Source organism: Pleuronectes platessa, chromosome 9, assembly GCF_947347685.1.
Source record: "Pleuronectes platessa chromosome 9, fPlePla1.1, whole genome shotgun sequence".
NCBI classification, from domain to species: Eukaryota; Metazoa; Chordata; class Actinopteri; order Pleuronectiformes; family Pleuronectidae; genus Pleuronectes; species Pleuronectes platessa.
The window spans coordinates 26,784,494-26,811,402 of NC_070634.1; the positions used below are offsets into that span (position 1 = coordinate 26,784,494).

General features: G+C 42.4%; 2 protein-coding genes across 5 annotated transcripts; one reads left to right on the forward strand and one right to left on the reverse strand.

Moving 5' to 3' along the window:
- Positions 1–4,191: 4,191 nt before the first annotated feature.
- Positions 4,192–22,900, reverse strand: tut4 (terminal uridylyl transferase 4). 3 transcript variants are annotated; one of them, XM_053430317.1, is made up of 30 exons: positions 22,107–22,900; positions 18,726–19,282; positions 18,486–18,637; positions 17,796–17,909; positions 17,507–17,684; positions 16,893–16,981; positions 16,744–16,795; positions 16,347–16,416; positions 15,223–15,349; positions 14,792–14,911; positions 12,599–12,793; positions 12,301–12,475; positions 11,692–12,212; positions 11,107–11,257; positions 10,455–10,541; positions 10,111–10,214; positions 9,949–10,006; positions 9,285–9,388; positions 9,111–9,200; positions 8,454–8,567; positions 8,280–8,357; positions 7,988–8,165; positions 7,861–7,908; positions 7,533–7,615; positions 7,291–7,406; positions 6,779–6,966; positions 6,597–6,694; positions 5,661–6,219; positions 4,810–4,977; positions 4,192–4,704 (listed from the first exon to the last, which is right to left on the reverse strand). In XM_053430317.1, exons 2-30 carry the CDS (start codon positions 19,198–19,200, stop codon positions 4,616–4,618), a joined length of 4,581 nt encoding a protein of 1,526 aa, XP_053286292.1. In that variant the 5' UTR covers positions 19,201–19,282; positions 22,107–22,900; the 3' UTR covers positions 4,192–4,615. The 3 variants fall into 3 exon arrangements, with proteins under 3 accessions (XP_053286292.1, XP_053286291.1, XP_053286293.1); XM_053430316.1 differs by having other exon boundaries at positions 17,796–17,912; XM_053430318.1 differs by having other exon boundaries at positions 6,812–6,966; positions 17,796–17,912; positions 22,107–22,899.
- Positions 21,850–26,552, forward strand: gpx7 (glutathione peroxidase 7). Of its 2 annotated transcripts, XM_053430319.1 has the most exons (4): positions 21,850–22,031; positions 23,352–23,452; positions 25,101–25,362; positions 26,091–26,552. In XM_053430319.1, exons 1-4 carry the CDS (start codon positions 21,992–21,994, stop codon positions 26,252–26,254), a joined length of 567 nt encoding a protein of 188 aa, XP_053286294.1. In that variant the 5' UTR covers positions 21,850–21,991; the 3' UTR covers positions 26,255–26,552. The 2 variants fall into 2 exon arrangements, with proteins under 2 accessions (XP_053286294.1, XP_053286295.1); XM_053430320.1 differs by lacking the exons at positions 21,850–22,031; positions 23,352–23,452 and adding an exon at positions 22,497–23,206.
- The last annotated feature ends 357 nt before the right edge of the window (positions 26,553–26,909 follow it).

Sequence of the window (26,909 nt, forward strand, 5' to 3'; positions counted from 1 at the left end):
AACGATTTAAAATAATTTTACAATTTGCTCGAAACAGAAGCTTTTAATGTGAACTTCAAAGGTCACATCTCTAGATGTTGTGCACAGAAGCAGCTTCAGGAGAATGTTTCTCTACTCTGGTCATGAGTTCAGATTTCAAGCGGCCGGCTGCAGGTTTTACTTTGAGACCATCGGACGGTGAAGAACGTTATAGAGTCTCTTGTTTCCTGCGCAGGTAAAACGAGCAGAAGACATTTATAAAAGATGTTAAACGACGCCGCCTCCTGATCCCGAGGAGGAGCCGGTGATGGATGCAGCGCAGCAGGTGGAGATCATGGACCTGACGCTTTGATCGATGTATCCCTCCACAGAGCTGCTACAGAGATATAGTGTCGGCCATGTTCAGGCCTCATCGTTTAATCCAACACATCATTTGCACGTAGGCAAAGGTTAACGAGACGCCGATAAAACAATTCAGTGATAAATTCATCATTCTGAACTGAATCTGTCCCAAAAACTCACACACACTGATTCCCAGAGGAGGAAGAAGAGGAAGCTGCGAACACAAACTCTCCAAACGTCTGATCAAAGCCTTCAGGAGGTTTATCCCTTGATGTCATTTGTCTCTTTTATCTCAGCTGAGGCGCTGAGCCGACTTTGGGGGCATGTTTCTTCAGCCCCGACATCCATTATCAGTCCCATGCAAACCCGTTTAGAAACTCATGTAGAATAATTACAGTGATGCTGTCCCCTCGTCCTCCACCCACACCCCCCATCGCTGCTCTTTAATTGGGCTGCTAATCAATTAAAGCCTGTGTGTGAACAGATGGTCTGAGCCGAGTGCATGAATGAGGCTGGCTGTCGGATCTCTGGACACGGAGAGGAGACTCTGACCTGGTGTTTCATCCTGAATCATCTAGACTGACGTAGTGACAGAGATCCAGGGTTTGACTTGTGTAACATCTGTGTTACGGGGTCTGTGCATCAGGAGGTTTGTGATCGCTTCCCCCTGAACTGGGACTTTTTGTGTAACCCTGATGCCTCTTGATAGAAACACACACTTTCTATAAGTGTTCCTGATTCCCAGACGTATGTGTACTGTGGTTTCCTGACAGATCAGGATGCTGCTGCTGGTTTGATCGTTGGGATCTGGAACGTGTCTGTTTGACTTTCACACTTCAGCCGCAGCCGAGACCTTAAAGAGCCGCATGACGTGGAGGGACTGACGGTGCTCAGAAGCACGAGCATCCACCTCCACAGTGATTAAGACCATTTCATAACTTCATCCTGCGAATCAAACGGAGAGAGGGACGACTCCGGACTCTAAAGCTGCTCAGTCGTCCACCTCCTGCTTTATTCTATGAAAAGATTAAAAGGCTGCAGAACCCATTGACTCAGATTCCTCCTGCAGGTAGAGAGTAATTAATGGAATTAGACCCTGTATCTCTGCTCAGGCCTCTTATCAAAGCTGCTTCTTTATCACTCCTGGAAATTTTAATTAGAAAAATCGTTCTAATTAACGATTGAGCAAAATGTAAGTTAACTTCAAACAGTTGATTCCCTTGTTAATCGATGGCCGGAGGCGCTGAAAGAGAAGAGATGGAACCTAAAGCTCCAATAATCATTTTCATAAAAGAGCAAAGTCACTGGGGTTCCGTCCCAGTGTTTCCTGCAGCTCTGATAAAACCACAGTTCACTACAGAACCAGCACCAGGCAGCAGACACACACAGGTCAAGCTGCTAAGGAGAGAAAAGTCGCTTTGGGAAATCCTGACTTCCTCTGAACCCGAGCTTCTGAGACCATCACAGGCAGATGGGTTTATCTTCTGCAGCAGATTCTAATGTAAAGTCACGAGCTCCTCAGTCGTGTGCTGGCTGCTGCAGCGTGTCGGGCGCTGAGGCCGAGGGGCGGGACCATGACCATGGTGCAGAAAGAACCAACAGGAAGCTCCACACCTCAGACACACAACAGGAAACAGGATCCACAGATGGAAAGGAGGGAGAGCTGGATAACATCGATGGAGATATTGTACATGTAGGTGAAGGATGCTGATACAGGGACGAGGTGTTAGATGTTCCTCAGCGTCCTGAAGGCTGAGTGAGTGGTTGGTCTGTTCCAGGAGCATCTCCATCAAATCACCTGGATCAGAAAAACAAGTCAAGCAATTTATCCAAGAGCCACATGAGTGAGTACGATGATATATCAACATATATGCATCTATCAAAATATATATAAATTTGAACTCATTTCTGAAGCACCGATGCTTTCACGGATTATGTTCTGGACAAATGCAGCTAATCTGGGCCTCGGATTAAAGCTGAATTTGTGTTATTTTAAGTTCACAACACTCACATTGTTCTGTTGTGTTTCTGCTGCAGAGAAACACAACAGACGTCAGAGGAACCGGCGGCAAAACAAGAAGCGTGTCACAGTCGACAAGAGAGCAGAGAGAACACTGCACTTTGGAATGTGATCAAACAGGTAAAACTGGGTGTGACAGTTCACTGATATTCAGAGGAAGTGATAACAACTTATTTACAATCTGAAGCAACTTCTATAACAGAGTTAGACGGTGCTGTAAGGTACTGGAGAGTAAATAGAAGTACTTCTACTGGAGTACTGCACTTGAGTTCAATATTCAGGTGCTTGTAAGTTATCGTGAAATGAAACTGACAAAATTAAGAGTCAACAGACAGAAATAAATACATGTAGTAATACAAAAACATAGATAAAAGCTATATGGGCTATACAGATCACATTTGATTGATAGGTTTGATATGTTGATGTTTGTTTCCATACATTCAGATTTTTTATACACACCTACACTCACCCCAGGTCTCCTCACGTCACTGAACGCAGAGAAGCTGCAGCACAGGAGGCAACATTAAAAATAAACTTAATAAAGTCTTCAGTAAAACAGGATTCATGTCATCGCTCGTTACATTACAAATAACTTACAAGAGCAGGTTCTGTCATTTAGAAAGTACAGATGCTTTTTATTTAAAACGGTTAAACAGTGGGATCGTTTGAATAAAGAATCTAGTTTTAATACATTTCTTGTTATTTATAAGAATATGGGACAGGCTACTTAAAAAACCTTAATTCTGATTAATTTCACATCCTATTTTAATCATGTGTAAAAGTTTAGCTTTTTAATCTCTGAATCAAAGTGTCTATTTCCTTATGAATACAAAGCAGGATGTCAGAAATGCCTGATCTACATCACATGAACATGATCTCCCTCGTCCCTCTGGTTCCTTCTCAGAACGAGCTGGCCTCGGCTGTCAGGAGGGAGCTCTCTGATTGGCTGCTCTCCTCCCTGAGGTCAGCAGGGGTCCAAGTGGCTGCTCTGGATCTTTCTTCCAGAGGAACCGTGAATCGATCTGACTTCACTCGCCTGTTCCTGAAAAACTTCTCCAAATGTTCTCTGAGGAAAATGACCCGGAGCCGGTGAGGAGCAAATAACAAACCAGGTTGTGTTCAGTTCAGAGCTTGTTATGATTAGTCACAGGTTAACAGTTGAGCTTAAACATGTATTAACTGTCTAAAGTACAAACAAAGTCATTCACCAAGATGATCAGTTTTCTTATCACCTCTTCTTGACTATTTACTTGTTCTTTTATTAGTCTGACGTTGAATGTTGTTTGTATTCACGTTTGGTCTGTTGTAATTGTTGTGTATCTGCTTTTATTTGTATTAGTACATGCAGGGTGTCCTTGAGTGTCATAAAAGGCCACCATAAATAAAATGAATGATTATTATAATTACTCTCACAGGAGCTCGGTTGGTTTCAGATCATTTCTGTCATTCATTTTAAACTTTTGGATTTTTATAAAAACTACAAAACAGTGATTTTAACTTTGAATAGAAAAATGAGTCATTAGTTCCTGTTTCTCATCTTGGTGCCTTGTGTTGTTACGGATTTATCACAGAAACATTCTTCACTTCATTGAGACCTCTGAGTTCCCCGAGGAGCGGAACTGGAAACAATATTTTCACCTCCCGAAGGAAAAGATCTCAATGTATATATGTTGAGTATATATTATATATATTATATATATATTTGGTGATCATGTCGCGACCCTCTTTCTGTGGCTTGTGTCCAGGGGGTCACGACCCCGGGAGTGCGACCCACTGCAGAAGAGTTCATGACCTTCGTCCATCTTTACAAACACTGATAGAAACAAATGAACTCACACGACACAACAAGCTTCTTCGCTTTTTTCTTTATTTTTTTGTAGCTTTTTGTATATTTGATATTTTTCCCTTTTTTCTTGCTTTCCCTGCGTTTGGCGCTAAATACTGACGGGACATGTTAGATTGTTTTAAAACAAACGTCTATTCAAAGCCTTCATCTCGCGGCAAGCAAAGTATGAATACAGCTAATAAAAATAAAGGTTTACATTTGTCCTGCTTACTTTACACATCAAATAAAAACACTTTTGGACCCCCTCAAAAACGGGGGTATTAAAATATTTTACATTTGTATCACAAATCAATGTAATGAGACAAAAACTAAAACCTAAAAACTGTACAAAAATGATAAAATTCATTTAAAAAATTTCCTGCGATCAAATAATGCAAAGAGTGGATCGCTCTGCGTTAACTGACCATGAACCTAATTCAAATGAAAGTTCACTTCTTCTGCTGGAGGAAGTTCAGGTTGACTGGATGTCGGACGTGAGGGACCAGAGGGAAGTTGGGGTTTGGATTCACCACAGAACCTGAAGAACGAGAGGATGAAAACAAAACGTCAGGTCGTTGTCAGAAGAGAATCAGGAATAAAAACATGAATCATCGTCATGTGGTGGTTTTTAAACATGTCTGACCTTGGGGCATGAAGGGTTTTCCCGGCTGGAAGCCTCCGTTGCCCTGGATGAAGTTCTGGGGCATCCTGTAGGGCCACGATGGAGGCAGGGCGTACTGGGGGGGTTTATTGTGCTCCCACACACGAGGGCCTTGACTCACACCCACAAACTGGGCCGGGTGACCTGAGTCTGTAGAGACGGGATGAGAAATACACACTCGTTGACTCACAAACAAGACAAAGTTCACTGAAAACACACATATTTCCTCGTCAAATCCTCACCCGTGTAAAATGCGTGAAAATATTTAAAAAGCAGCTCAACACCTTGTTTCTGTGTGAGTGAAAAGTTCCATGTGGGAAAAATCTGTTCATTTGTTGACTTATTTAAATGTGATCTGCTTTGTCACATTAGCTCGATGCAGCAGCTGAGGATCCATAAACCTCTAAACAAGTTTAAATTCACAAAAATGAATCGGACAAGAAATTGTATTTTAGGATCGAGTCCGTTAAAGTTTAGTGTACAAATTACACACTAGTTTTTGAAGCTGTTAAATTCTCCATGACAAATGTATGTTTTAATTAATTTATATCTGTCGGGTCTTAATTTGTTGTGTATATTTGACTGATGTAAATTAAAAATGTGTTTTCTTATAAAAATATGTGACATCTTAAGTTTTGTCCAGCTCTCTCTTGTAAAAATGGTAAATGTCTAGATCTTTAAAAATATAAAATGGTGAAATAAAAAGGAGGGAATCTGATGGAACGTTAAATGACCGCAGGACTCAGAGTCGTGGAGTTAGTGTAAAGTTACATAGTCCCACACACACACAGACACACACAGACACGGTGCCGCCACAGTTCACCCGTGAATACCTGACTTGACAACAGTGCCATTTCCCATGAGTGACCCAGGTGGTGCCATGTGGTTGTGCCAGTGTCCTTCCCGTCCTGGCCCACCGATGCCCATCCGCCCCCCCGCCGGCTGAGCGAAGATGATGCTGGGGTCGTTCAGGTTCATGGGACTGGGACCGACCCCGGAGCCTGAGGGACTCCCAGTCCCAGACGCAGAGCGCAGAGCGAATTTCAGGCCGGGTGGGGAGGGGGCGGGGTTAGAGGACGTGGAGAGGACCGGTCCATGGATGGGCCAGGAGGTGGAGGGGATGTGAACCGGGTGACGAGGCGGCCCCTGGGACTGGTGTTGGTGGGGGGGCAGAAGCCCCAGTGCGGTGAGCGCCCCCGGGTGGTACTGGCCTTGAAGAGAGTTGGGGAAGCCAAAGAGGGACAGGGGGAGCTGGGGGTGAGCGGGCTGTTTCGGGGGACCAGCAGAACTGGTCTTACTGTGGGAGGACTGAGGGGAGACGGAGGACTGGGAGGAACTCTGAGGGACAGCGCCGGGCTGTGGGGAGAAGGGCGGAGTCTGCCGAGCGTCCGACTGTCAACAAGAAGAAAGGAAAAAGCATTAGAGGCGTAAATTAAATTAAACCTTTTATATTCGATCCTTCCAGCGGGAGAACAATTAAAGTTGAAATAGTTTCATGAACATTTTACTCGTGATTATGACAAATATAGTTTTTAGTCGTTCAGTGGCTGCATTGTACAGTGAAGCCTTAACTGATGAAACCATCTCCTGAATATCTATCGCTCATACTCAATAAACATCTTAAACCTTAACCTCCCATGAAGTGACCATGAAATATAATTTTTCACTCAGTTTACAGGAAGTTCCCTTTCACAGTATTTGGATGGACATCTCCACAAGTTTACAGGAGAAGGTATTTTAATGATTCTCTGTAACTTGGCTGTACTCACACACTCGGAGGCTTGTCTGGTTCTCCCAGGACATTCTGCAGCCGCCTGCGGGATGGGGATGGACTGAGAGCTCACCATGGCTCGTACCATGTGAGGAACTGTGAAGAGGGGGCACCGTTATTCAACACCGGGGATCGTAATAAACTAAACTGATGTGAATTAATGAGTGAGGCTGCTTTCACTTGTGAAGGAAGCTTCTGGGAGTCTGTGGTCACCTGGTGCTCCGGCAGGCCTCTGCTTGAGGTGGCGGTACTCGGGACAGTCCCTCCGCACGTGACCCATGTCCCCACACTGGAAACAGCGTCTGTCCTTCGACTCGCGCTCCTCCTCTTTAATGTCCTCGTCTTTGTCGTTTTCCTTCTTCTTTATCCTGGTAAAGACAAATAAAACGTCAGGGACACGTTAAATCTGAACGTATTTAACATAAGTTTAATAGTTAGTTAGTAGCTAGTTCGCAGTTACACATTAATGACCTCTGTTAGATTCACTCAGTATAATCTTGTTAGTAAAAATCCAACCAGCTAAAAATAAACCTTTTTTTCGTGTTAGATGTTTTTCCCTCTGATTAATTTAAACGTAGGATGAAGTTTCACAATAAATAGAATCTATTTACATTTTTATTACTTCAATATATTTTCTTCTAGTGTTTTCTTTGAGTCGAGAGAAATATGTCCCTGAGTGAAAGATGGACAACCTGCGTCTCTTCGGACAGTCTTTCATGTAATGTCCGATCTTCCCACAGATCCTGCAGCATCTGTCGTTGGGCGCCAACTCGCCATCTGTCAGCACCTTGGAGTCGAAGAAGAAGTCCTGCAGCAGAACACGGGAGAGAGGGAGCAGACGTTTAAGATCACGAATCAGGATCCGGTTCCTCAAGACAAGGAGCCGACAGAATTAGATTCTAACATTTAATCAGATTTTTTGGGAAAGACGCACCACTTCAGTTCCGGGGATGGGGAAGAAAGGAGTTCCAAACAACTTCCTGCCGTTTATAAAAGCCTTCATGATGAAGTTTGTCACTGCAGGAGGAAAAAAAGACTCAGCGTGAGGGACAAGGGGAGTTTTAAAATGTTTTATAACAAGAATTCAACAGCAGTTAAAAAGAAATCTAAAATAAAACGAGCACGCCGGTGTTGATGTGCCAAAACGCCGTGTCCCTGTTTGTACTGTGCTTGCGAGCAGGCACTTTCTGTGTACCTGTTGCACGTGAGCGTTATGAGCTGGGAATATCTACTGGTCGTCATGGCCGGACAGAAGCACTTACTTTTGCGAGAAACTCCAGCACCAAGATTATGATTCAAATCGAAGGGATCTGTGGAGAGGAACAAATGAATGAGAAGGGCCGACGAGCCTGAAGCAGGTGAAGACAATCAGCTGATCCCTGTCAGCACCTTCGATAGCGATGCACTTGCTGGTCCACTGTTTCTCGAACGTGGTGAGGCGTTTCCTTTGGCGGATGCTGATGACGTGTTCCTTGAAGTCGAACTCCTCCGTGTAGAAGCGCAGGAGGCCCAACCACAGCTCCCCGACCGACTCCGTGTTCGGCTGCAGCACAGAGAGACGCCGACGCTGCGTGGACACAACAAAACACTCTGACTACAAACTTCCACAGCAACAGGAAGGTGAGAACACAACACTGTGCGTTGATTTCAGTTATTGTGAAGTCGTTTTCATTAAACGCACCAGATCCTCAATGTTGTCAAAAAAGAAAGCATTCCAGCCATCGACCATCCGCTCTGGAACAGTCTGCCCGTCAAAGATCTAGAAAAACATCATTGAGAGGTGATTCAAAACTAAAACACATCAAACAGGTTCAGATTATTCAAGATGCTGCAGTGATCAATCAGTGACAGGTACCTCCTGCAGGACAGGGACGACTGGGGGCTGCCTCTGCTGAAGGAAGTAAAGCACCATCAGGATGTAAGCGTAAGATGATAGACTTCCTCTGGATGCATCTCCAATGTCACAGCGCTGTGGACACAGAGAGTTAGAGACAGTTACTCTGAGGTGTCGTCAAGTGCTCCTCGAAATCACAGGACATCCCAAAAAGACCAGTCACACTGATCCGGGGAGGCACCAAAACAGCTTTTGTTTATTAGTAGGATTATGCAAAAACTACCAGATTTATTTCCATGAGATTTTGTGGAGGAGTAAAACATGATGCCAGTAAGAACCCATTCAATTCTGGTGTGGGTCTGGATCAGGGGGCAGTTCCAGGAATGTTTTGGGTTTTCAACATTTGAGTAAATCAATTAATGGATCTTGATGAAAAATCTGGATGTAGTACATTTAAATATAGTTTGGTAAGAGGATTGTTGGGCCTGAGAAGAGTTATGTGGAATTCTTACTTCCAAAAGTCAACATTGTTGCCTGAACATACCACAGTTCTCAAACCAAAAAAAGGAGCAAACGACTCCCTGTTAGGAGCTTGAAAACAGAGAGTAGTGTGGATGTTCTCATCAAGCAGGCAGAGGTGCTTAGAGCTGCTACATCAGTTAGTCTTCTCTGACATACCTTTGCAAAAACCTTCATTGTGTATCCAAGGAACTGCACACGTGGATCCAGGGCTGCATACGCAGCCAGCATTCTGGTGTTGTGTTGAGCCTACAGAGGTGAAACATCCACTTTTATTCACAGCACTCATCAGTAAACACGTAACATTCTGGTATGAAAACCTTGTTCACTCACCAGAGTGTTATAAAGGCTAATATCTCCCTCCAAACCACTCTGTCTGTGCTCAAACTTCACAATAGGCACTTTAGCTGTTGTAATAGGCAAGATGTTCCTCAAACCTGTGACGATGGAAAGAATAGAGCCGTTTACAGACATGACCTGTGGGTAAAGTCCAGAGAATCGGGTACGGACTTTACCCGAAGTTTGCCTTTCACACATACACAACACAGCAGGAGGTTCACAACAGCAACAAATCCTCTGCATTATTCAGGCGCGAGCTGGAAGCAGACGGAGACGAGAAGTGATGAATTAACTCCGCTGCAGAGATCATGTGATCACCGCTGTGAGCTCTTATCAACACAAACTCTCTACACAACTTTGGGTTTTCTACGTGTGTGTAACCGCCTTTTCACCAGGAGATGTTGGTTTTCTTTTGTATTTTATAAAAAAAAAAATTGTGTGTTGTCTCAAATTAGATTCTTCTGTCTTTCTACAGACGTTATACTACTCACTCTGTCTTTTGCGTTTACACATGCACCTCCTCTGGAGGAAATGCAGAGGATCTGCAGAGTTCAGTGCATGTCTGAAAGCAGCTTAGGAGATCACAGTCTATCGGGTCCATACTTGACATACATCACATTTTCATGAAGCGGTAGAGATTTGTTCACGGTGAATTCACCTGTGTGCTTCTTTAGCAACTTTGCAAGGCCTTCAATGATCTCTTTGCAGTTCAGCATCTGTTAGGACACAAGTGTCAGAAAACCGGTGTCACGTCTCTGATCCGCTGAGGAATCGTTGAGTTGCGTCAAATGTCAGAGCTGTTGTGTGATTGGTTCTCTACCTCGGCAGTTTCATGCCCCTCCAGCGTCATGCAGATGTCCAGGTCACTGTCGCGAAAACCAAACCCGTTTTTGGAGGAACCAAACAGGCAGAGCTGAACTTTATCTGCGGGTTCAGACACAGGAAGAGATTTAGAATCATTACGTCTTGTTAACTGCTGGAAAGCTTAAAACTAGAAATGACCTGAGGAGGCATCAACAGTAAACAACAACTGAGAATTAACACAACAAACAGCAGAGGTAGTAAAATACTTGACTGCAGACACAGAAAGAAAAGACCTGGTTCTCCCTTCAGAGATGAACTTCAGGAACATGTGTCGAGCTGCACTTCAACCTCAGTGCTCACCATTGAACTCCTTCCTGATGAACCTCTCCAGGCCTGCGAGGATCTGCTCCCTCTTCTGCTGCTCTACAGGTGTTGGGGACAGTTCATCTATGAACAGCAGAGCAGGAAACAGAGACAATTAAGTCAGTCAAACAAAATAATGTGTATCAGCAGCTGTTTGGGTCTATTTAATATTAAACATTTAATGATTTTAGGTTCAGAAAATGTGCCCCGTCTGTTTTTCATCAGCGTAATTGTGGTAAACGGAGGATTTGCAGGATTTAGAAAAAAACAAGACATTGAAGATGACAAGATTTAATCTAGAAAAAAATCTGCAGCAAATCTGTAAGGATAATAAATAGGTTTACCCTTAAAATCGCTTAATATTGATTACACTGGTTCAGTGATATAGAAGGTTTTCAAGTTGTGGCTGAGAGAAAAGCTGAGAACACTTTTTACATGACTCATTATAGAGTCTGACCAACTTTCATCGATATAGCCAACTGGTTTCGTGCTTTTTGAGCCCAGTGATACTCAAAAGTAGAAGAGATCACATTTTGTTCGAAAATGTCAATTATCAGTTTTGTAATGGCGTGTTTAGGTTTTATACAGAGTTTTCCTAAAGAGAGCATAAAGTGAGAGAAGAGTCAGAACTGCCCTGGTGCCTACGTACAGAAGCACAGTCTACAGAGCCCGTCGAGAATCTCTCTGAAGCGCTCGTTCATGGGAGGCAAAAGCTTCAGCTCAATCTTCTTAAAGTCTTCGGGGCAATCGTCCTTCAGGTGACCATCTCGTTTGCAGATGCTGCAAACAACAGTAGGAGGCTGGAAGGGGGAAAAGTGACAAAAAGTCCCAAATGTTGTGAACTTGACCTTTTAGAAAAACTCACTGACAAAAACATTGTGACATGTTGCGTTGTTTGAAAAATAACATTTCTTAAGGTTGATCACGCAGCACGTTCATAGCAACAACAACTGGTTCTCCAGTGTGAGGTCGAGCGTAATGAGTCAACTTCACCGGACATTGAATAAACAGATGTGCAGCAGCTTCAAGGTTCTGAGGTCAGTCGCTGCCAGTTCAGAAAGAGAAGCTGCAACCAGCACTAACACAGGCCAGGCAAAAAAAAATTAAACTGTTTGAAATGGCCACTGCACTAGTATAAAGTATAATTTACAGAATTTAGGATCTCTGGCTGACTTATATTTGTTATATATTATATTACTCATATAAAAGGGGAAATGGTGTTTAACATTATTACCTTCCCACCAGTGAAAATCATCTTATCAAACACATAGTGCAGATCCTCCGATGAAACATTCTCGTCCTTCTCTGATTCATCGTTTTCCTCCTCCCCCTCCTCGTCACTGTCCAGCAGGCCATTGGGACAGAGGGAGGGTCTGTTCCCCTCATTGAGAACCAGGTCCATGAGGCTGGCATCTAAAGTCCTCTCGTTTTTCTTTTTGGAAAAATCAGAACCATCTTCATCGTCGCTCTCAGGCTCCTCATCCTCCCTCATCCTCTGCTGCCCTCTCTGACTTCTTTCACCCCTCTCTTCGTCTTCCTCGTTGCTCACAGATGCGGCCTCCTTCCTCTCCGTTCCTTCCAGTTTATTTTCCAGTTCTTGCTTGCTGACTCCTCTGCTTCTCTGAGGGCCCCGGTGACCCCGTCTCTGAGGGCACGCAAAGTATTTGTAAGCGGAGCGGAAGCGCTCCTGGATGTACTCGAAAACCATTTGGCTGTTCAAGCTTCGTGCAACATTCCTCTTCAAGGCAAACGGATCTAAAAACGAAAAGGACACAAACACAGAGTGAAGTTCTGTTTTTGTCTTAAAGCCTTTATAGAAATTTCCAACAGAGAGGTCTCCTACCTTCAATAGCGAGCCTGCGGCGAGGCCAGTTCTTGGTTTCTCTAGAGAGGAGAACCTTTAAGCGGATGCTGATGATGGATTCTTCAAGCGCAAACTCCAGTGTGTAGAAACGCAAGAGCTCCAACCACAGCTGGCCCAACGTCACATCTTTACCCAGGTCTAAGGTTAAACGGGTCTATGAGGGGAGGTAACTGAGGGTTAGTTAAAAGCAGACTGAGAAGAATAATCAGTACAGTCCTTCATAAGAGTAGGAGAAGAATTCTAAACCCTCATACTGCGTGTGCTGTATGTGACTCACCAAACCCTCAGAATAATGAGAATCATCCAGTTTGCTCTTCTCCGGTTTGGAACCACCTCCTCCTCTGGCCTCGTTTCTGGTCTCCCCTCGTCCGTCTGTGGAGCTCGGAGGTCTGTGCTCCCATCGCACAAACATGTCCAGCGCAATTCCAGTTAGATGATACTCATCCACATGTTTCACATCGAAGCCTTCGATCTGACAACGCAAAAGAAAGTCAAGCTATCAGAGAGGACGTGTAAAAAAAACATGACTGTTTTTAAAGAGCCGTTACGTCATGACAGAAAAGTGAAAGTCGTCCAAAGCCAGTCAACGTAAAAATGTTACTTCATCATATAAACAATTTAAAAACCACAACAAGCAGAATAATTTCCTCAGAATATAAATCCTGATATTGGCTGAAGAAAACAAGTACACCAAGCTGGAAAAAACATTTCAGAACCAAAATGATACCAATGAACTAACGCACATACTACTGAGAACTTTACCCTATCACTAAATGCCACGGGGATAAAATCGCTCTGCCGCTCAAGTCTTACGCATCTTTGGTTTCAATGCTTCAGGTAAAAACAGTGTAGCCACCTCATGGATTCTGAAAATGATCATTTGGTTTAAGTGGATTTGTATGAGGGAAGCTTTGGCTTCCAGTTTCTTCACGTTGAGCTTAATCTGAGAGAAACCTGAACACAACATGTTTTAGACTCACAGGCTTTCTAATCGCAAGAAAGGCTCGGGGTCCAAATTGCATGAAAATCCAAAGCAGCGTTTTTTCCCTAACTTCAAAGCTGAGCATCAACTAAAATAACAATTTTATTTTCCTTGATTTTTCTAAAAAAGGTAATTAAATGAACAAATGACAAATATATAACCTAAGCTCCTGACCATAAACAAGAGAACTTGTGATCATGATTCTAATAACTATAATAACGCCGCAGATTTGTGACAATGGTTTGGTGCAGGCACGTTCTGAGTGGCGTGGCTCATGCAGGTAGCTCCTTCAGAAGACTCGACAGACGGGATAAACCTGCTCCTCCTTTACGTATTTAGACTCGTACATGCCACACTAATGGGGCCTCTGCTGCCGGTTATTAATTAGAAAATTGTCTATAATTATACTGAACTATTATTCAAAAGCAATACTCGACATTAAGCTCTAACATAAAAAATCTAACTCAGATCTTGTACAGAATTAAAGGAGTTTGTCCTTTAAAACTATAAAACTACTGAGCAGCAACACTTAGCAGTTAAACCCAGTGTATCACAGTGAATTATTAAAGTGATTAATTTTTCTTAAATATCAATCAAAAAAACGGTAAATTAGATCTAGAAAATTCATATCCTGAATTAGCTTCACTATTGTCATTATTCTCTGCAGATACCATGCAGTAAAGCTACTGATTCACGTGGGAGTCGTCCGATCCGTCCGGTTTAACCAGCACAACAGGCAGCTGTGACACTCCCCAGGTGGAGTCATGACACTAACCGCAGAATGACATTCTGGCCTCGGGATGCTATTCATGGAAACCTGTGGTCGGATGTTTATAATATTCTCTACAAGGAACTCGTCGCACTAAAGCCTGAGGGCGTCAAAAACAACTCCACCCGTCTTGAAGATAAAATCTCATTTAGAAATAGGTCATGAACCACAAATATTGGGGAGCAAGCACGACGGCACTAAATATAAGTTATGCTATTATGAAGAAGTTATAAAGTATGCAGCCAGGAAGATAAATTCACAAATATTTACACTTTTTTTCCATTTAACTCTGTATGTCCGTCTATGAGCAACTAAATGTGACAAATGCTAATGGGATCCAGGCCTGGTGGGATATGTCCCTCCAGGGAGTTCTGGGTCGACCCCTGCGACTCCAACCAGTTGGGAGTAACCGCATTCTGATAAGAGGCCTGAACAAATCTAACAGACCCTTTTCAAAGAGGATCAGCGGTTCTTACCCTGAACTCTTTAAAAACCCATTCTTTGGGTCTCTACCTCTCATTCATTCATGCGTTTAGAAAAAGGTTTAAAAAAGAAGAAACGCTGAGTCGTGGAGAGGATGTGGTGTCAGTCTCCATCTTACTCCCTCCTCATTTCCTGTTATCACTCTACTTTCAGCTACTGTTAAGAATAATAAAGAGAAAGAAAAACAAAAGCCGAGGAGGGGGGAAGCAGAGTGAAGAGTGCAACACTTCACCTACCCAGCGGCCCAGGTAGACGGGGAGGATGGGCTCTTTCCTCTGCTGCAGGAAGAAGATGACCATGAGGGCGAAGGAGTACGAGGGAATGCCACCTTCAGACTGGCAGTCGATGTGACACAGCTGCAGAGATCAAAACAAATGAAGTGGTTCAATTGTAAAATAATCACTTGTTATACTTTTAATATTAAGACAAATTACACACATTTTTCTCTGTTTCTTTCCTGTTAAGTGTTCTGAATGTAAAAAATCTAGTATCCTCCTTTGAAACGTGTCAAGTATCATTGAGTGACTCTTTAAAAAGCAAGTTTAAAAAAGAACTCAGACGTTGAGCCTTTGCTGCAATGTGCAGGAAAATAAGAAAACACTAAAATTCACTTGAATATCTTTATCATTTCTATTTCTCCTGAGGTGTCAGTCGCTCGCTGCCTTACCCTTGCCCAGTAGCGGAAGGCCAGCACCAGGGGGGCCAATCGGGGCTCCAGTTTCACCAGGGCTGCAAGGTGATTGGTGGTGAGGCAAGCGATGTCATTACCTGCACTCACTTTACAGATCAGGCCGCTGCACGGAGGTAAAGAAAGACAGCAATGAAACGCTGGAGACATTATTAAAAGGGAGTTATGTTTTCATTGCTGTTGGTCTGTTAGCAAGAATAAACTAAAACTGTGCCGATATCATGGAAACTTGGTGGAAGGGTGGGGTATGAGCAGAGGAAGTAGTAATTCATTTTTGTAGCTGATTTGATAAAGATGGAATTCTTTCTTTAGAATATTTAGAAGGCTGATATCTACTGAGTGCTTCTGGTTCTTGTTAGTTAATTCTGTATTTTACTGCCCAGGTGTGGCAGTAACAGGCTGTTGACTCTGGACATTAACTTAATGCTGCTCATTGTTGAAGGTCTTACAAGAAACTTTTAATTGTTGTAGATCTCTGCGACTCTGTGGACTGAGGCGGTGGCGTTTCCACTGTGACCCGTTTTAAAAATCTCGGTCCAGACACAGACATTTGTTTTGGAAGTAGTTTTAAAAACAAGACACAAATCCTGAACATATTCATATAAAAATGAATATACATAAAATATGAACCCATTTGTAAGTAAAGAAAATCTTCTAACAATATTATAACTGATTGAACAAAACCATTGAGCATTAAATACATTTATTCAGGTATGGGAAACCACACTTTCCCCTCCTCATATCTCCCCAGTTGTCTCATTTGCCATTTTAGTTCATACAGAGGCAGAAATATTGAACTAAGACCATTTGATGACCAGTTCAAAACTCCTTGTTGGGGCTTTAATGTAATTTTTCCTGAATGCGACCAGATATTTTGAGGATCCCTGTAGCACTGACCAAGTTGTAGTCATAAAATGTCCTTGAAAGTTGAAAACAAATACATTATTATAATAACAATTATTATATGATAACTACATACTGCAAACTAAAACTTAAGTAAACTCCCTTTCTTGGTATGAATGAAAATATGACAACTAATTAAAAATTAGGGAATATAAATTTAAAAAAAAACAGAAACCATGTGCATTGAAACCAACACTCACCTGATTGAGTCCCGACAGAAAATTGCAGGAACTTTGGCGTGAAAATCTGACTCAACCTCAGAGAACTCCGCTGAAGAGGAGAAACAAAACTGTGAAAATGAACTTCAGGAAAGTTTAAAAAAAACATAAATTACCTGCAACAACGCGGACAATAATTATGGATACGGTCTTAAAGGATTATTTATTTTTTTATACAAGATCAACGTAGATTATGAATTTCTAAGCAATGCATCTTGAAAATGTTCTGCTGTGTCTACATTTCATGCACCTTGCAAATACCATCTGACACATACAAGGCAACCTCATGAAATCCAGACCAACAAGAGGAGCCGGTTTCAGCATATAATGAACATGCGATTAAATCTGATGTCTTAACCGCAACCACAAAAGCACTCACGGCTTCTTTTGAGGATTTCCAGCACTTGAATCAAGACCTCGGGTTGTGTCATCTGGACGGAAAGAAGTAATTAGAGAGTGACAATGACGGACGTGTGTTATTACAGAGAACACTTTCTTTGTTTCGTGAAACACTAGAAGCTGACTCACTGAGGGAGGGTGCGTCACATCGATATTGATGTCGCTTGACTTGAAGGCAAATCGGGTGAGACATGAACCATAGAGACGGAGACAACAAGCTGCAAAACAGAGGGAAAGATATTTAGAAAATATGCACTGACTAAACTGAATATATGTTTGAACTTATCTGGAACAGTCATCCTGAAGAGGGCAGCAGAGTACAGAGAATCTTCTTGAAGCAACCTCAAGAACCAAAGGCTTTAAACACAATTTTATTAAGTGTATTTATTTGTTTATTTATTTAATACATCTTGGACTGTTTTATAGATAGATCACTTTATTATATTTTTAATAATAATTATTGTATTAACACACTAACAATACGAATTGTTTACAATCCTACATTTTCATCTGGTTTTACTCCTCACAGCATTTTATGATATTATCTTGTTCTCGTCTGTTAGTGTATTATGATTTTATCTGGATTGACAGATTGCCACTGGCTGTTGCCATCTCTGAAGAATAACCGGACAGAGAATGAGGAAGGTCTCATCTCAGAGAGACTTTAAATTCAAACATTCATCAAGTAACTTCCTTTTTAACACTATAAAAGACAAAGCTGGACGACATCACAGCATTACAACCTGAGAGATGCTTCTTTATGATCTCCTCCATCTTGATGACCACAGCCTTCCGAACCTCAAAGTCTTCCTCGGAGATCCCATGCTGTCTTGCTGTTTCTATGACGGCCGCGTCCACAGCCCCGAGCTGGGCAGCGGAGGGCGGCGGCAGAGCACGCAACTCGTTCTCCTCCTGTTTTTCCTGGACAGAAAATATAAATACCTGAATCCTAAACCTTTTTTTTTTCCAAAGAGCATTAACAAAATTTGAGTCCGAGGACAGCCAACACAAAGTACAATATAATACCCGTACCATGATGTTCTTCTTGTGTCTCTTCTCCTTGATGTGTTTGTGTGCTCCTTGAATGTTCTCAATGTGCACAGAACAGAGCTTGCATAGGTATTGATAGTTTGGATACTCGGGGGACTGCTGTCAAAAAAGAGGAAGAAGCAAAAACCATCAGTTGCTATGTTCTCTCGCAGTTTGAAGATTTTGTCGAGACAATAAACATCATATCCATCAACAATAAAATGCATTTTCCAGGAATCTCAGTCTGCAAAAAAGACTTTAAAGAAGCGTTTGAGACGATGATTGACGACCAAAGCAATGGGAGAGATATTAAAGCAGATTACAGATTTCATTGAGGAAAACACTGAAAAAGATTCTGATCCAGACGATGTTCCTGCTGAGCTGCTGACCAAGGCTCACTCAGAAGGAGACATGTTTGAAGAAAAGGCCAGCTTTGCAATATGCACCTGAATAAGCATGAGCTGATGTTGAAAGATTCTGCTAAAAACAACCACATCTGCAATTGTATTTTCCCTTCTCATTCTTATGTACACTCATACGTGGATATTTGAATTTCATAGTCAGTTGTTGTTTTTGTCCAATTTTGACTTTAACTAAATGAGTTAGAATAGTTATGCGATACAGAGACCAACTGTCCCCTGACAGACACCCAATGCCTCCCAGGCGTTTTCTATACATGGATAAGTTACTAACTTTGAGCAGTCGGTGGATGTAGTCTCTGTAGAGGCGCTCCTCTGCCTGTCGGAGGCCCAGCTGTTGCTCTGTCAGGGGTCTTTCCTCCACAGTGGGTCTCACCTCTGTGGCCTCATCAGACCGATGCATCAATGTTGCAGCTTTCATCCCCCCTACAACAGCCAAGAACATGCAGTTTACTTGACCCACATTTGGTGACGAAGAAACTACCCTCTCAGGAAAACCATTGTGCAAACCTACCATGGGACTTCTCCTTTGCAGGATTTATAATGGAGCTCCTGCCCTGCACTGCGAGCCCCCCCTCAGGTGCATCAGTCACAACAGGAGAGGTGGTCTCTCTGTTTGCTGAGGGGTTGCTGTCTGCAGAAAAATAGGCGCTGGAGTCGGGAACCTGTGACGTCAGCTGCTGCTGTGAGTTTGCTCCTTTGCCTCTCTCTCCAGAACTTGTTCTTCCAGTCAGTCTATTCAGCCTGGGCGGCCGTCCTCTCCTCTTCTCCTGGGGCGTGTCTGTGGTGCCTTTGCCTGGCCCACGGCTCCCCTGGCTGCCTATAATCTGGTCATCCTTCACACTGGTGAGGTGCTCTTTGCCGCGAGGTGCCGGTTTGGGGCCCTCTCTCTGCGCAGGAGCTTCTTTATAGGACTTCTCGCTGGACAAAGCTTTGGCTCCTCTCTGAGTCTGATTGACGGATTTTACTGGACCTATGGACTCATCCATCCCTCCTGTCCAGCTGCTGCTGCTGTCCCTGGTGGAGTCAACACCACGCTGAGGATTACCAGGCAGGCCGGCCACCTGAAATCTAGATTAAAAAAAACAATAAACCAGGGCTATCAATCTGAGTAGTGGGAGAAACACAACACAAAGCATTTAGACAGCCTGTACGTTTTTTTTTTTACCAGGTCAGTTGAAGAAAACTAAACAAATACACAAGTGAACATACATTGAGTGTAACGAGTTTATAAAAAGATTTTTACTACAAACGTATAAAGAATAAAATCCAACAGAAAACAAAACAATTGTCATTCTATTCTTTAAATCCTGTTTGGTTAATCCATCTTTTTTCAAAATAGTGGTGTAGTTGCATTTTTTGCGTTAGTAAAAACACACACACGTGTTTGTTCAACGTTTTCACATATGAATACATTCTTTCAGATCTGTCAATAATCAAACAATGGCAGTGGAGAAGTAATGAAAGATTATAGGGTTAGAGCTGTTTCTCTTGCATGTTATTATGTAATGACACATCTTTGGTCTTTCAGAATATGAAAGCTGGATTTTCCTTAAGAATTTGTTATATTTCAAAAGCTAAATCGCCAGTTGATAGATCAAAAATCAGATGAAAGGATAAATAATATTTTTTTGTTTTGGCCGAAATACAGATTTCCCAAGGTCTGGTGAAGAATTCATCAAATTCTTTATTCAAAGTAAAATTACATATATCTCACTGTATTTGTCAATGCTTGCATAGGGATGGGATTATATCACAGTATTACTTTATTTTCACGTTTTGGGAGCAGAACCCTATCCTGCCAGGTGATGTCCTTCCATCTCTTACTAGTCTTGTCACTCCTGGCGTGGCAGCGGTAAACGATGCCAGGAGTAACACCGGTGAGGTTTTGGGACGTGCTCTACAAGCGCTGGCTGTCTGCATGCTGGATGCAGCCTGGGTGCTGGTAGCCTCCTCATATTCACAATGTGTTAGTTTTAAAGTGACAGTTTCAAACAAAAACGTACTGGTATGGACATGGCATCAGAGGGGGACCACAAGATTCAAACCACTCATCTGCATAAATAATTGTAAATCCTGATTGAAGTTTGCCAAGAGGTACGGAGCCGAGCCACAAGGCTCTGAAACAAAGTGTTCTGACCTGATGAGACCAAGACAAAGTTCTCCTGTGAAGCTTGATGTGGTGTCATATCTGGAACTGTGTTAGAATCTTTACACATAAAACTCACGCTGGGAACAGCAGAATGAATTCACAAGTCTACACAAACATTTTGTCTGCCAGTTTACGGAGAAGTGACGCAAACTTCATCAACAGCACAACAATGACCCACTAACACAACAAAGGACTTCATCAGGGGGAAAAGTGGAAGGTTTTTGAGCAGCCAAGTCAGTCGCTGAACACAACAGAGCAGCATTTCACCTCCTGAAGAGGAGACTGGACTGAAGAGGCAGTGAAAAGCTTCACTACTGAAGGATGCCACAGATTGGTGAAGTCAGGGGTCCCAGGCTTGACAGTTAAAGCTTATGCAACCCATTATTAAATGTTTTTAATTAAAGTTCCTTTAAGGCAAACTGCTCCTTTACTTTTGTATAACCGTTCGGTGAGTCAAAGTCTGAAGCCGTAAAAAACAGGAAATAAAATCTGAACTCTTATCTGATATCATCATCATCTTTTGATATTTAACTCTAATGTCTTTATTATTATCTTAAAAAGGAACTTAGTGACAGAATTAGATTTTTTAATAGTGATGCATCAATGCGTAAACAGCCTCTTTAGCATTTCTCCGACATGAGCTCTGTAAAAGTGGGTCTGGATATAATCTGTTGTGTTGTTGTTTACAGCTCATCCACGTCGGCGTCACCAAAAGATCTGGAATCTCCTCGTCTTTCCAAGTTGAGGTCTTCGTCTTCTACGCGTACGGCTCCTCTTCTTCATCCTGAGATATTTATATTCTTCCAGTTTCACATCCATCACGTGTCAGAATCATCAGCACGTCCTCTCGCTCTCTGTGAGGCTTCCACACATTCCCCTGCTACATCTTTACATGGACTCACTCTGGCATTTCCCTGTTGTGTTTTACTGATGACTTAATTACTAAGGACTATTATATTATTTTAAGTAAAAAAAAATAGTCAGTGTGTTTTGTTACATCCCATCACTGATGGAGAAGTAGACACAAGCATATACTAAAGAGAAAATAGTGCTGGAGAGGAACAGAAGCAGTGATGTCATCTATTTAGTGGAGATTTTGCTTAAATTTTTACATTACATCGTGATGGGGGGGGGGGGGGGGGGTAGAGCAGAGGTAGGTTCAGATGAGACTTGAGTAAAAGTACACACGTATCCTCCATCAATTTTCTTAAATGTTAAAAGTTAAAGTACTTATATTACATAAAGATTGCTCCTTTTGGGCTTTTACTATTATTATTGCTGTTATCATTATTACTATTATTATAAGCTAAAGGAGGAGGTGTTGTCCATTTGTATCTTGAGCCGTTTAATGTACAAGTACTGCAGTAACCGAGGTACTTTCCACAGCTGCTGGAAACCAACACGCCCCATGTGCACAGAGGCAGAGCCGTGCAGGGGCGTTTGATCCGATTCACTGGTGGTACTGGTCCTGACTGCATGTGTTGATCCAGGTCACTGGTGGTACTGGTCCTGACTGCATGTGTTGATCCAGGTCACTGGTGGTACTGGTCCCGACTGCAGGTGTTTGATCCGGGTCACTGGTGGTACTGGTCCCGACTGGAGGTGTTTGATCCGGGTCACTGGTGGTAATGGTCCTGACTGGAGGTGTTGGAGCCGAGTCAGGCTCAGGTGAGAGGGGGGGGGGGGGCAGACTTTGACACAAACCACAGCACACGGAGAGGATCGACTCAAACAAACGCTCACCATTAAAACCAGCAGAGGATCCCCCGCGTTGTTTCTGAAGGGCTCCCGGTGACACCCAGGCGGCTCTCCGCTCAGCCGACTCCTCCGCTAGCTGCCCCGGCAGAGCTAGCTGCAGTTAGCCGCCGAGCCCCGGTCCGGCTGCGATAACAAATAGTCCCGGAACCGAGTGGTTAAACCCACGAACGCCCGGTGCCGACACGACCCACAGGAGCGGGAGAGGAGTCCCGGTACCGCCGGGAAGCTGCTCCGGTGTCACGGTCTAACTTCCTCCGCGCGTCTGCTCCTCTTCTTGTTTTTCTGGTCCCGCGGCCCCGCTCACAACAACCGCCGCCATGTTAGTTCACCACCGCGCTGCATGCTGGGAGTTACAGTGGCGATAAAGAGGCGCGCGCTGCGTTCAAGGACAATTGTGTAGTAAAGGACTTTCTTTCTCTCTCCTTCCATCTCCTTCTCTCTTTCTCTATCTCCTTCTCTCTCTCTTTCTCTTTCTTTCTCTGTCCTCTCTTTTTCTCTTTCTTTCTCTCTCTCCTTCTCTCTCTCTCTTTCTCTGTCCTTCTCTCTCTTTCTCTTTCTTTTTCTTTCCCGGTCCTTCTATCTCTTTCCCTTTCTATTTCTCTTTTTTTTGACCGTCTGTTTCGCTTTCTCTCTATTACTTTTTTCTTTATTTTTGTATTATTAAAACCGTTGTTATTGTTGAATTGTGACTTTATTCTTGTCATATTAAACTCCTGTTCACTGTTAAATTAGGACTCTATTCTTTTGGACTGTGTCCCTGGTCTTTGGTCTTATTTCCCTGCTTGATCCATCTCATGTGGTTGTTTGCTTCCGGGAAATGATGAAGGTGCACAGGAAGTGAATGGGGGGTTTTATTTTGAAGTGCAGCACATAGACAGTGTGTGTGCAGCCTGACTCCTGCAGGACTTTGCAGATCTGGTGCATGGTGATTTTAACAGTTTCCAGAGAAGATGATGCTCTCCGGGTTTCTCACCGTCCTACTGACTGTTCTCAGCTTCACTGAGAGCAAACAGAAAGACATGTACACCTTCAAGGTGGTGAACAGCAGAGGGAAGTTAGTTTCCCTGGAGAAATACCGGGGCTCGGTGAGACTTATAAATCAGACTCTCTCTCTCTCTCTCTCTCTCTCTCTCTCTCTCTCTCTCTCTCTCTCTGCATGTCTCGAGTCTTTGCATGAATGAACTCTGCATGGGAACTTCTTATTGTTCCGTGTCTCCTGTCCGACTGTAGTAACTAACCCTGTAGACAGAGGATCAGCTGATGTCCCATCATGCAGCCCCGCTGGTCTACGTGGCATCAGGCCTGAGCAGCAGAGTCTCCGTTCACAGCAGGTACCGAAGCCTTTTACGAAAGAAACACACAAACAATGTTCTCTGGGTTTATCAGGAGCCACTTAATTTAAACTTGCTGTTTCCCTTTATTCCTGGTAAATTAAAACTTTTTTCTCGTCACATTAAAACTTTTTTTCTCATTAAATTCCGCCTTTATTATCTTAATGTTACATTTCCCCCCTCGTTAAATTGTGACTTTATTCTTGTAATATTCACTTGCTTCTCGTTGTTTTAAAATGTTAAACTCTTACAATTGTGTGTGGGTGGGGGTGTGTGTGTGTGTGTGTGGGGGGGGGGGGGGGGTCCTCATTCAATTCGTACTATATTCTCTTAAAATTAACACTCTGAACCAATAAATTGTGACTCTATTCCCGTAAAATTAAAACCATTTTTTCAAAAGTATTCTAGAACACAATTGAGAAACCCATGGCAATAAACAAAATAGAGAAAGTATACAATTTGTGGGCAGCACAGGATTTATTTTACAGAGCTGAAGTTCTCCTACCTGACCTTTTCAAAAATCTTAAAATTGTATCCTCCCGACTGACCTTACATGGTTCCAGATTCTCCCATGACCGCACAGTTAGTCACAGTATTTAAAGCACTTCTTATATAGTGTTTCCTATTTGGGATTTAGTGGAACATACATATTAAATGAGATATTCTGTGGTGAAGGGAGCTCCTCCACACACAAGCTCCTGAAACACCTCGTCAGAAGAAGTGTAGATGAAGTGATGTCACATGATCACAAATAATCACACAAATTAAAGTTATTAACCCGTAAGATGAGCAGAATATGTTTCCTTTAAATCCCATGGTGCATTATCAGATTTGTCCGACTTCAAATTGCTTCCCTAGATTACGGTATCACAAGTCTGTCAGCGTGCGGTCAGACTGAGAGACGATAAATACAGAGAAAGCATAAACTTACTTTATCTGTGATGAGCTGCTCTTCTGTCCAAACTCTCCTGTGCTGACTGAGCTGAAGCATGAAGCTGTAACATGTAGTAACCTGCACTAACAGTTTCTCTGCTGTGTCTGTACTGAGGTGCATCAATGACCTCTGCACTAACATGTAAGATAAACAGGTAAACATCAATAAATAAAACGAAAAATACGTATTCATGGGAGTGGTATTAGATGAAAGAAGAATCGTTATTGTCCATTATCATCCAAAGATGAAAATAAGTGTTTTCCAGACACATCGCAGTTTTAGACACATTAAATCAGTTATTAGTTAAAGGTCCAGTGTGTAAGATTTAGGTGAAGGGGATCTACTGGCAGAAACTGAAGATAAAATAATCCCAGTGATGTTTTCACTAGCGTGTTTCATCTCATGACACATCAGCCCTAGATGTCACTAAATTCTACACACTCAACCTTTAATAATTAATAACAGTTTTGGTTTGTCTGTTTTATATCACTGCAAATTAAGTAAGTAAAATATTGTGTGGTCTTAAACTGCAGCTCCAATAAAACTGTTCTTATTTGACATGTATTCATATCTGAAAACATGCTTACAAACAAATTGATGACGTGTGCAGAGCCTGTTCTGTACATCACAGGTGTGAAACAGCTCTTGACACTCCCCTGGGTGTTGTTTGCTGACACTCAGTTTTAGTTTTACAGTAAGTTTCTGTGGCTTCAGGTGTCCCTGGTGGTGAATGTAGCCAGTGAATGTGGCTTCACAGAGGAACACTACAAAGACCTGCAGCAGCTCCAGCGGGACTTTGGGCCATATCACTTCAACGTGCTGGCATTTCCCTGCAACCAGTTTGGGCAGCAGGAGCCCGGCAGCGACAAGGAGATTGACAGCTTTGTGCGCAGAGTCTACGGCGTCTCCTTCCCCCTGTTCAGTAAAATCTCTATTGTCGGAACTGGAGCCAACAATGTCTACAAGTACCTGGTCGGTGAGTGACATGACATGCTGGTGTTATTTCTTTCTTAAATCACATGAAGCAAATTAGCTTGAAAGTCAACCAGGGTTCTATGAAAGACAGTGGAACCTGGTGGATCTCATACAAGTGACGAGAATGAGTATGACACGGAATACAAAACACAGAATGTACTGACATCATATGAGGAGGTATCAAAGTGTTTACCACATGAGAAGAGTTTATTTGTGCTGGTTCCTACAAAGGTGTAGTAGTTTAGGAGCAGCAATAGGAGTTGCAAGAAGAAGAGGTTTGTTGTGAGTCAGCAAACAATAGCAGAGACAAAAGGAAGGAATGATTAAGTGCCACTGATGGTACACACACGTTCACACCCTGTTTACTTTCTTTAACAAATGATAATCAATTCTAAAGGCATCGTGGGAAAGCAACATATGTGAGGGATTAGTGATGTAATAAAAAAGGAAGATTCAAAGCTTTAGAACAATAACATTTTTTTATATATTTTTTAAAAGTGCATAACGTCCTTGGAAGCTCTGAAAAAAGGGCATAAATAATAAAACGGTTGTGTCTCTTGAGGATGTAATCTACCAAATGTCTACGGATCCAAAGTTTTGTAAAATGCTGGAAACAAGTCAAAGGTGGTGTCACCTTTATTGGGGGCTCTTTACTTCAAGAAATACAATTCAGGGGGAAAACAGAATGTTTTTAAAATCTTTGTTTTCTTCTTCTCTGACTTTCTGCAGAGGCTTCTGGAAAAGAACCTGACTGGAATTTCTGGAAGTATCTGATTGATGTTAACGGCAAAGTGGTGGACACATGGGGACCAAAAGTGCCTGTGAAAGAAATCCGACCTAAAGTAGCTGAAATGGTGCGGCAGATAATCCTAAAGAAGAAAGAAGAGCTTTAACCCCTTGTTTCAACACAGTGTTTTGCAGAACGAGATTCAATACGAACAAGACGGACAAACGTAAAGCTTGTATGTTGGTTGTACAATCTGACTGTTTGATATGATAAAGCAATGGCAAATTCTAATTGCTTTCAGAAAGCACTGATGTAACACCACTATGTTTTTACAAGTCAATGTTAAGTTGTATCAGGTGCATGACTTTAGAAAGTGAGGTTATATGCCTAGGAACCCCTGTTTCCCTGTTTGTAAGTCATATGGATTTTATGTCTGATTTATGGAATAAATGTTTGATACCTTTCTTTATTTATAATACTTTTTGGAAAACAAATTAAGAACAACCTGATTGTTAATAGAAAGCCCATACAATATAGAAAGCAGCAAATATTTCATTAGTTTGTAATTTTACATACATTTATACCCATTTACATGTTTTTTTCCCCTTCCTTAAATTTGAAAGTCCAATTTGAGTCATGTGAAAGAGTCACCACCACAGTTTATTAACATCTTAAGCAAAGGAAAATATAATTTGATAGTTGAAAACAATTAAAACTATAAAGACACAATATTGGTTTTCAAGTTCTCCCAAAAACTTAACTGAGCTGTGATTTTGATTTAAATCTTGCACCTGTATAGCCTGACGTTGTCATACTCACAA